Raw genomic sequence first — 11445 nt, 5'->3', positions numbered from 1 at the left:
TGTGTGCCTTGGCATCCAGTATCTGATTCGTAGGGAGGTGGACTCCCATTCGGCCTCGAGGACATCACTGCTGGATCCGCTGGTTAAAAATAATCTGAAAGAATATTTATGTTGTTAGGCCATCATTTAACAAAACCTATTTAAAATAGAGCTGCAACAATTGATTCCTTTTTTGAATGATCATTAGGCCTGAACATTTTTAAATAAATTATAAAAATGACCCTGAGGTTATTGAAGACCATAACATATCAAGACGAGTCTACTATAAAATAGGGACTACATTCACTAAGAGAAGGCCAAAACAAGGCAGTAATTTCTCACATTAAATAATTTAGGACTGGGGACACCTTTTGCTTGATAAATTCCATAGTAAAAACATATTCTGTCGTTTAACAAACCGATTAGTAATATCAGGGCTGTCTCATGTTATAACATATCGATTTTAAATGGCCATTTTTAATATCAGGTTAGGCGGCGGCTGGAACATCTCTGGCCTTGGATATATTCATGTTAATATAAACTACTGAAGTACCACATTTCTTGTTAAATCCAAAATAAATTGTTAGACAACAAACTCAACCACTTTCCACGGATAAATTCACAGTATTTACGCACTTTTAAGACAATTCAACACATCCATTTGACAACACAGTCGAGGTGCCGCGCTAAGGAGATAAGTGATTTAAAGTATCTAACAACACACCTGTTTGTTGTCGCAACAGGTGTCAAATTATTAATGATTTAGCAAATAATCACAGATTTAAAGTAGACTCTGATGCTAATCTTACAAACTGAGGTGCACACACTCACCTGTCGTCCTGTCTCTCTGCTCCACCTGAAAGGTTTCAACTGAAACTGACTGCTGTTAAAAACAATGCAGGCCACACCTAGCCGCTGTATGTCATTTTAGCCCCGCCCGCAACACCGGAAGTCCTCACCTAGTCTTCATAGAAATACCTGTGGAAAATACTATGAAATGCTTCAGTAAACGTAACAGTGCAAACACAACATTGTAGGCTATTTTTTTGGTTGTTAAAATGCAGCATCAAATAAATCTAACTGGGTAAACAACCAGAGAAATTGACCAAAAAAAAGTAAATATATAGTACCCTACAAATATTTTACACTTATGAAAGTCTTATGATTAAGAAGGGCCTATAATGCATCGTTATTGAACCCTCAGATTATTCTTCATAATTATTATAAAAATAAAGGAGATAAAATAATAATTGATGTTTACATTTTTAAATAAACGCCATTGAGATATTATTGAGTAATTACTGCTACAACAGATAGCCAAATGCCTGTGGTGTAGCTATTTTTTACCCAGGTGCAAGTATACACACACAATTTTTTTATTATTAAAGTATTAAGATGGCAGTTTTCTCAATTCATTCAATATTCAAGTAATGACTCAGTGAATGTCACATTGATTTGATTAAAAAAAAATCTAAAATGACTAGAACAAAACTAATTGACCTATTTCATCTCTGTAGTTTCATAACTTCATTCAGCTTATTCTTTTTACAATAAAAAATGAACTGTGGCTGCCAGCTGATCAAACAAAAAACCCCACAGACCGTCAGTAGAGAAGCAAAATTGTATTCTTGCGACAAAAAGCACAAAATGATAACTTTAAATTATGAAAGAATATGGACATTTATAGCAACATATTTACAATTTCTCTTAATAACATTAGGCAAACACAGACCCATGATAATATTCCCACTGAATCAAGAGGTCACATGTGTACAGTATAAAGAGGATAAAATGAAGATATTCAGGGGGCTACGTGGCTATAAAGTACAAAATGTTTAATCAGTGAAATGGTAGAACATAATTTTACAACACACAGAACAAACAACATTTTAAATTATACTATCAGACATGGATATTTCCAGATTTAGAAAAACAGATTCGCGTTAAAAAAATAGAACAGTGTGCAATTAAAACAATCCTTTACATAAAGCAGCTAGATGGGATATGTCCGGATAAGCAGTGGTTTTCATTTCAGGCTTTAAAGTTGTGAAATTAATGTAAACAGGCAAACAAGTGGACTAATAGAAAGATAATCATGTGAACTTTCCCTTGCTTCTTCCATCTCCCACTAATTAAACGCAAACATTCACTAGGGATACCAGTGTCATAACATATAGTGGTGTGTCACGGCTACAATCATAATCACAGTATTAAACATAAATATCTTGTATATTCATATCCAGTTATTTGCATATTCAAACCATTTAAAATAAAGGAATAGTTTTACATGTTTGGCAAACATGCTTATTCGCTTTCAGGCAAAGACTTAGGAGTCTTATCATTTTAACATAAAACTATAGCCAGTCACAGATAGCTTAGCGGAAAGGAACCGAAACCCACCAACCAGCACTTTCAAAGCCTTGAATTCACTTTTTATATCTTGTTTGTTTGATTTGTAAAATTACGAGTAAAAATATCATCCATATCTGTTTTATTTATGTGCTTAGCCTCTATTTCTAAGAAAATAGTCCCGCACATAACTCCATTTTACACTGGAATAAAAAAACGTGTACATTAGTGAAATGAAGGTGTTCATAGGCTGACTGTTTTATTTTTGTTACTTACAAGCTTTTTGCTGATCTGGCTTCTTGATGTGTATTTATAGTTACCTCACAAATATTAGAGCTATTTCTATTTCCTCATCTAACTCCACACCAGAAAGCGATCAAACATGTTTCCCAAAATGTCAAGACATGTCTTTAAATATAAAACTGTCACATTTGGTTCTACTTCTTAATGAACACAGTCAGTCAAAGCTGCTGATAGATGAAAACAGCTGTACAGATGTACATGCGTCATGTTCGCTCTCCAGTTAAAATGTCACTTTCCCCACCAGAAGCCAGCTGTCAGCATTAGTTCTGTATTAGTGTTCAGAGGTGTGCCCGGGTACAGATATTTGCTAGAGGTTTAGCTGTATCCGTCGTTCCACTCCATCACCTTATCGTATTCTTGAATCTTCTGTTTGATGTGCGACAGTTTGCTCTTCAGGTACTCACAGCGCTCCTTCTTCTCGAGGAAAGTCGGGTCCTGATTTGATAAAGCAGAAACTCCGATGAGAATACAAAATGTAAGTTTGAGATACACACTTTTTACTGTATAATTCAGCTGTTCAAGGGCCGTTGGTTAACTATTATAATGAATGAGTTTTTTCTCCCCGTCAACAAATCCAATGAAAAGATGGAAACCAACACTGAATAAATATCTACTAACAAGTATTGTGTGTGCACCACAACCTGCTATATATTTTCCTCAGTTCCATTGATTAAAAAAAACATAAATGAGCCACACTGTCCAACTGGGTGACATGTTCCTGTATTCCTATGAACACACACTGTCATTACATTTGACTTAACTCTGCATATGTGACCTGCTCTATCGAAATCAGTAGCATTGACCCGAAGACACATTTTGAGTTGTATACACTGCTGGAAAGAGGAGATTCCTAGCTTTCTAATGATATCAGGATTGTTTTTGTACTCCAAATATTAAGCAAAATATGTCACATTATATAATGACTGTCACGAGTCATCATNGTTCCAATAATAATGAAGCCTCCAGGAGCAGATGAGCCTAAGGGCTAATAGCTCATCTTCAGTCTGCTGATGTTTGCTATTGCCATTTCTGTGGTGGTATTACCACCACAGAAATGGCAATAGCAAACATCAGCAGACTGAAGATGAGCTATTAGCCCTTAGGCTCATCTGCTCCTGGAGGCTTCATTATTATTGGAACTGAATTCCCAATAGGACATTTTCTGTTTCGATGTGGGTTGTTGCAGGAAGCCTACATTCACACTTTGGTATAGGTCCAGGAAATGACATGTGTGTACAGTTGACATTTGTTGTGTGAGAATAAGTTATTATTTTGTTCTTTATATTCTCACTTGTGGTGAGTGAGTGAGAGAGTGAGAGTGAGAAAAATAAATAATATTAAATAAATAATGGTATTATGAATACATTTGCCTCCGAGTCCTGCATGAACTGTGCATAGACTGTATTTTAACATTGGTCATATGGTGGTACTTGGAGAGCCAACTATTTTCTCAGGTGGTACTTGGTGGAAAAAGGTTGAGAACCACTGGCCTACAGTAAACCTTACGGTTGTTGAATATTTTTGATTTATTTTAAATGCTTTCAAATGTTCACCTAGATAAAGCTTAATACAGACTGTTTATGGATACCCTATGGAAGCAAAGAAAGGCCACAATAATTTGAGCTTGGTTGAAATGTTGGAAAATGTTACTGAATTCTTTATGTTTCATGCAGAATAAAAAATATGTTTGCTTTGGAAATTAAACTAGGGGTTTCTAGGTGGCAATTTGAATATTCCTATTTCTGAAAAACACTTTTATTTAATTATGGGTTCACAGATTCAAAGTACCTATATAAGTGTTGGGTTTTCAGTCGGTCATCTAAGTTTGAAAAAAATCATTTAAAATTCCTATTCCCTATTTGACATTTCGGATTAAAGCAATTGATTGTTTTTAACTTTTAGATGTATAAATAACAAATTTGACTATTTGAACCTGTAACTGACATGAAGAAAACCTCTGAAATCAAGATTTTATCACACAAATTCTTAGTCACAAATGTAAAACCTCATAAATTCAGCCTTACGGTTTTACAAAAAAATATTTCAGGGGTGTTTCAATTCTACATATTCCGCTGATTTCTTTGTTACTCTCTTCTCAGTAATGTGCCCCCCCAACCAGCCTATTCCTACTACCCAGACGATGAGTTCCTGCATTTCTACCGCTGGACGTCTCCACCAGGCATCCTCAAAATCATGTCCATCATCTCCCTCGTGATGTGCGTGGCCATATTTGCCTGTGTTGCCTCCACGCTGGCCTGGGACAGTCAGGGAGCGATGAGTGGCATGGGAGGGTCCTACGGGGGAACTGGGGGCGGTGGGTATGGGGGCGGTGGGTATGGTGGCGGTGGGTATGGAGGCGGTGGGTATAGCAGCTTTGGAGGCGGTGGATATGGAGCTGGAAACAGCTATGGCTACGGTGGGCTCGGAGGAAACTACAATGACCCCCGTAAGGGCAAAGGGTTCATCATCGCCATGGCAGCCATCACCTTCATCGCCTGCCTGGCCATCTTCATCATCGTCATTTCTCACCAGACCCTATCAACAAGCAGGAGGTTCTATCTAGCAGTCGTGATCATCAGCGCTATCTTAGCACTGCTAATGCTAATAGCAGCTATAGTGTACCTGGTGGCAGTGAACCCCGCCGCTCAGTCCTCGGGATCGTCCTTCGGCAGCCAGATCGCTGCACTATGTGCTCCGTACAAACAAACACAGCCCACTGGAGTGTTTGTCAATCAGTATCTGTACCACTACTGCGTGGTGGAGCCACAAGAGGTGAACACACACTTGAATTTGTTTAAGTCTTTAAAGGGGGATTTGTTGTAGGGTGTGGCCATGTATCAATGTTAAATTCGATATGGTGATATCAGACTAGATTTCGTTTAGATTTTTGATATCGTAATATGGTCAAATTGTAAGTTTTCCCAATTTTAATGGATGCACCGAAGTAAAGTGTTGTCATTTTCAAATTTGTATTAATTCTATTTACCCACTTAAATAAATATAACTACTTATAATCCAATTACTGTTGTTTATTTATCAAACATCTCCTTTGGTAAACATTAACCCTAAACATTTTTCACAATATCGATTTTGAGGTATTTGGTCAAAAATATTTAGATTCTTTGGATATAATCCGTATGGTCCAGCCCTTATTTGTTGTGTTTGTAACTCAGTTTTTTTCTCCTCTCAGGCCATCGCGGTAGTGTTCGGCTTCCTGGTCGCCATCGCTCTCATCATCATGCTCGTCTTCGCTCTAAAGACTCGCAAGAAAATCCAAAACCACGGCAAGAGCAACATCCTATGGAAGAGGGTGAGGGTTATCGAGGAGATGGAGCCACCTCAAGATGTAGAGGCATGGGTGAGTTAATTGTTCAAAAACTAGTGTACATGCACATCCAACCCTTATCAAACAGGTGTTGAGCTGAAGGGGAGCACACAATGATGTCAAATAAATAGCTTGCACACACAGCATGGGAGCCCTACAGTGTTCAAGCTGTTTAAGCCATTTGTTTTGAGTTAATTATTCAACCTGACTGTTGGGGAATAATTTGCTTAGGTATTCAGCCTTTGACACAGTTAATAATTTTCCCCTTTCACTGTCTCTTTTCCCATGGCATAAGTCTAAGGCCTTGGGTATTGCTGATATCTCTCTTAAGGAGGGGCAGCTGGGCGCATTGTTGTTGCCAGCTTATGACCAAGCACAAGCTGACATGAGATAGTTTATTGTTCAGGGACATCAAGATGCCCTTCTTTTCTGGGACGTAGGTTCCCTGGCGCACATTATTTTCTATGGACGACAGCTCTAGTTAGATTTAGGGTCCATATTTGTCTCGCTGATAAAGAATGTTGATTATTACACTCCGAACTACTTAAAGTCCTTATCTTGCGTAATTTACTGTAGCTGAAAGATCATAGAACTGTTTCAAAATGCATTAACTTGTTGGGTCTTATTCCAGTAACACGTGATATAGATCGAATATCGTTTCCTATTTGCTGTAAATCACTTGTTAATATCGGGAAAATGGGTCAAATTCAGAGGTATCCAGAAAAGTCTGGATTCAAACTTGCCGCTGCTTGGTGCTGTGTCGTGACGTCACGTGTGGTTCCGCGAATCCTGGTGAGTTCAGCCCGTCCCAGCATCACACAGTGTAGCATTGCTGGTATAGCCGCATGTCAACTTTGTGTATCAGTGTTTATCATCGTCCACACCAAATAATTGTTCTGTCAAATTGTGCCAAATACCCGCGCTATTAGCTTTTTCTGATGCGTAAACATCAACAATATTTGACGCCATTTTTCGTTGTGAACTCTCGCTGGCTGCGCGCATTGGCTGTCGATCCGGACGGCAGCAGGGATCCAGACAGCGGCAGCCGGGAACCACACGTGACGTCACGAAATGGCCTGCTTCCAGAAGCAAAGTTTTTTTTATTGGACCTAATATTTTTCCTTTTTTTACATATTATTCAGTATGAAATAAAGAAACATACATTGATTATCTGTTGCATACACCCCCCAGAAATCAACTGCCAAAAACAGTTTTTAATGTAAGATAAGGACTTTAAACAGGAACATCACAGCATTCCTTAACCATAACAGTCGCAATAAAGGGTGTGAACCATCTAAATTTATTGGTGATTTCCATTTTGGGTGTCGGATGACTTATACGCAAACAAACTTAAGAAGAAAACGTTTTCAATGTAAAAAACAAAAAGAGGTGGTCCTCCATTACTGTGTTCGGTGCACCACACGTTTGTTGGTTACCACCAACACTTTTAATAAATCGCTTGACGAGGGTTGTTACCGTTCGGGACTGAGACTCTGTACTCTACACCTCCATTTTAGGTTCTCGGTACTTAATCGAATAATCGTCGACTCGACTTGCGAGTACTTGACGGTGTAGTAACCGACGGATGAAACACGTTGTTTCTGTGGTTATTACACCAGACTTCGGGCTAAACATACAGAAATTATTGTGCAATAAAAATAAACAACAGATGCAGATTATGACTTTGTCTATCGAAGTTTACGAGTACCAATTTAATCATACGTAATATTAAGGGTGTGTAGAATCGGAAACGAAATTGCAGCATCCGGAGTCCGGATTATGGTTAACGTTTAAGATAAATTTGGTAGTGTTAACAGTCCCGTACTTTTATAGCTTTTGGTCGAAGAAAAAATAGTAGACAAGGGCGAAACGAGACGTCGAAGGACACCTAAGGCACTTCGCCGTTTTAGTGACGCCGTTTTTTTTTAGGTCACGTGTAAAAGGCCCGGTGACATGGCGCGGGGGTCTAATGATCTGTAGGGTCCAACGTTAGCGTTACACCGAGGTGTCCGTTGAGAAGTGTCGACATTCAGCGATGGTTTTGTTTCTATGTGTAAGTGGTGTAGTTGTCAGTTTGATTCGTAGTTGACGAGTGTCTCTGAGTCGTTATATTATCATTTTCAGTAAAAAGTACGAAATTTATTTTATACATAGATTATAGAAAAAGAACTTGGTGTCGGATGATTCGGAGACGCCCGAAGGGTAGTGGGTTAATTTCTCAGGAGAACATCTGGACCGTTTAGGATTGCGGTACAGTGGTTACTTTGTTGATGACGCTTGTCCGACGCGGTCGAACCATTGTTGTCCCGGGTGGTTATTGCCTGATTGAGTTGTCACTGTCTCTGAATGCCATTCATTTCGAATTTGTTTTCGTCGGCAAACCCTTTATCTAAAACTTTTAGTAACTCCGAATTTAAAAAAGAGGGTGATTTTTATAAATTAGGAAATGTCTGTGGAATATTGTCCGTCTGACGACCCTAACCGCGCGAGACACGGCGAGTCGGGAGCCTTGACGCTGGGAGTTTTTTCGAAGTAGTACAAAAAAGACCGGACGGGTTTCGCTCGTCGCCGGGTTGTTTTGAAAATGAAACCCGGAAGTCCTCGTCAGCTACCGATAGAACGACGGTGGGACAGTTGAGCTGTCGGCTTGGAACCATACAGTCCAATAAAGGGTGTGAACATCTAACATTTATGGTGATTCATTTTGGGTGTCGATGACTTTAACAAACCAAACTTAAGAAAAAACTTTTCAAATGTTAAAACACAAAAAAGAGGTGTCCCTGTCCCATTACTGTGTTGGATGCACACACGTTGGTTGGTTACCACAACAATTTAAGAAACCTTTGACCAGGAGCTGTTACGTTCGACTGAGACTTTCTACAACTCATTTTAGGTTCTCGTACTTAATCTGAAATATCGTCGACTCACCTTGCGAGTACTTGACGGTGTAGTAACCACAATAAAATAAAAACATGATGCAGTTTATGACTTGTCTATCAAGTTTACAATACCAATTTAGTCATACGTACTTTACGGTCTATAGATCGAAAAAGTTGTACATCGAGTCCGGTTAATGTTACGTTTAAGATAAATTTGTAGTGGTAAACGTACCGTCTTTTATGACTTTTGGTCGAAAGAAAAAATAGTAGACAATGACATGAAACGAGACGTCGAAGGACACCTAGGCACTTTCCGTTTTAGTGACCTTTTTTTAGGTCACCGTGTAAGTTTTAGTCAGACGTCAAGAGCCAAGTAATGGCAGTCGACAAATTTAGGTAGTGTTTTGTGGTACTTCTTTGAAGAGTTGTAATTTCGTGCCTCTGTACAGTTTCTTCTTGGTGTTTCTCAGGCTATACTTTGGAGTCTTCCTCGTCTTATACAGGGGAAATTTACTTAAAATTTTCACCAGAAAACAGCCTGTGTATATCAGTAACACTTATGACTCGAAGAGTGTAAGGATTATACTGAAAAAAATGTGTCAAATGTGTGTGGAGTCTTTGTCCCGTCTTAATAAATATCTTGCTTTCTACTATTTATTTATTAAGGTCACGCTGATTTACCTACAAGTGTCCCTCACGTCGAGTGACCATGACAGGTGATGAGATGTCCCCACCATAAGTAACTGTCTGAGTTTGTGAGGGTGTGTGTGTGTGTGTGTGTGTGTGTGTGTGTTGTGTGTGTGTGTGTGTGTGTGTGTGTTGTGTGTGTGTGGTCCATTTCACGAGCCCGTCTGAGGTCCGAGAGTGTTTTGTTTCACAGTTTAGTCTCGGTCTCCGATGTGGTTGTTTGTGTTGGCGTGTGTGTGAAGGACAAGAGGAGTGTCGATATGTGTGTGAATGTAGGGGTTGAGTGAGAACAACACACCACACACACACACACACACACACACACACACACAACCAACACAAACACACACACACACACACACACACACACACACTCTCACACACACACACACACACACAACACACACAAAATCAATCCTGACTGAAGAGAATAAGTTTGTCTAATGAAAACAAGGTTCTCTCAAAAACTTGTAGGAAAACCAGACAAAAGAAAGTAGCGAAGACCCAAAGAGGAGCCCTCGACGAGGCAGAGGTGGCAAATAAATAGGATTTTTCGTGTTCAACCACTTATAAGAGGGTCCTTGGTGTCCTCCCCCTTTGTAATCTCCTCAAAAAAAAGGTCCAAAAATAACTTCGGAGATTTACAACCTTATTAGATTCGAAAACTTTGCGATTGACCTGAGTAACCCATGTAGACTCACTTTTTGCAGGTAAATATGGAGGTAAGTGTGGTTGCGTTGAGGCCAAGTTTCCGAGGTCACGATCCCGAAAGTCCAAGTCTTGGCAGCAAGAAGCCAATCGAGGCCGAGAAAAGTTGACGGGTCCAGGCTGACCACGACGCAGTAACGCAGTAGCAAACGCAGTACTGCATTGGCACACGACGGACGAAGTATTTTCGGGTTTGGTGCACCTTTGGGGAGTGTCGACTGTGTGGTTGTTTGTTGTTGTTGTTGTTGTTACCCGGCTAACACGAGGTCGCAAGGGATATGGAGAAGTCCTTTCCTGGTCTAAGGGTAATCCATCGACCAGAGAAGTCACTGTGACGACGAACAATTGAAAGAGGCTAGCAACACATGTTTGACTATTTTGCGGCCGAAAAACAAACAACAAGTCCTCAACCTGTGGCGGGACGGGGCGGAGCTGCATCTCGCACTGCATACGCCACGAATAACGAGACCGGAACTGTTAAACAACCACGAACTTTACTTGGCCTAAGGCCTCTATTCTCCGACGAGGCAGACGCCTACACCTATCTTTTGAGCCGTACGAAAAGTTCTTGTCGAAGCTATGGTACGGGACTACGTTTATGACAACCACAAAAGTTATCTCCATAATCTTTCGGATGTAAACGAAATGACGTCTAAATTTATCTGGTGTCATATACAAAACATTACACTAATAGACGAATGTTTCTAATAAAATGCTACGAGTATGAGTTTTTGTCGTTCCTTTACATTCAAAATGAGTAGCTTTCAGTTCAATACAAAAGATAGTAGGCAATGAAAATTGTGAATTCTTAGGAGTTCCTATGGGTTCTCAAAGTGGACCTTCAATCTTTAGCCTGTTTCTACCTACACGTGGTTAATCATGAGAGTTCAAACTTTCCGTAAAACCAACTTAAGTGGATTCTGTGTCGGAATCAACAACCTACACTTTTAAGACGTTCAAGAAGACTCTACTTACATACTTATGGCTTATATTCTTTCTGTTTCTTTCTCTGTATTGTGATCACGTTCAATTAACGCTTTTTCATAGACTTAACTTTAATACCTTCTTAAGTTTCTCTCACAAGTTACGCTTATGGAACCAATTTTGTTTTTGTCCAAAACTCAGTTACAAGACTCACTGCAGAGACGAATACACGAGAAAGTTGGAATTGTATGATTATTATTATTGTTAATAGACGTGAAATAAATCGAGGAA

General features: G+C 39.5%; 1 protein-coding gene across 1 annotated transcript in view; it reads left to right on the top strand.

Moving 5' to 3' along the window:
• Positions 1-4710: 4710 nt before the first annotated feature.
• The window catches only part of oclna (occludin a), a gene marked incomplete at its 5' end in the record, with an annotated part of 11057 nt that continues 4322 nt past the window's right edge, over positions 4711-11445 (top strand). The window contains 2 exons of the mRNA XM_010774223.1: positions 4711-5403; positions 5822-5989. Of these exons, the coding sequence (XP_010772525.1) occupies positions 4711-5403; positions 5822-5989 (861 nt within the window). The remainder of the gene's footprint in view (positions 5404-5821; positions 5990-11445) is intronic.

The sequence above is a fragment of the Notothenia coriiceps genome, unplaced genomic scaffold (assembly GCF_000735185.1).
Source record: "Notothenia coriiceps isolate Sejong01 unplaced genomic scaffold, NC01 NC01_scaffold00013592, whole genome shotgun sequence".
NCBI lineage: Eukaryota > Metazoa > Chordata > Actinopteri > Perciformes > Nototheniidae > Notothenia > Notothenia coriiceps.
The sequence above is the reverse complement of the archived record's forward strand: the minus strand, read 5'-3'. Positions and strand labels throughout refer to the sequence as shown.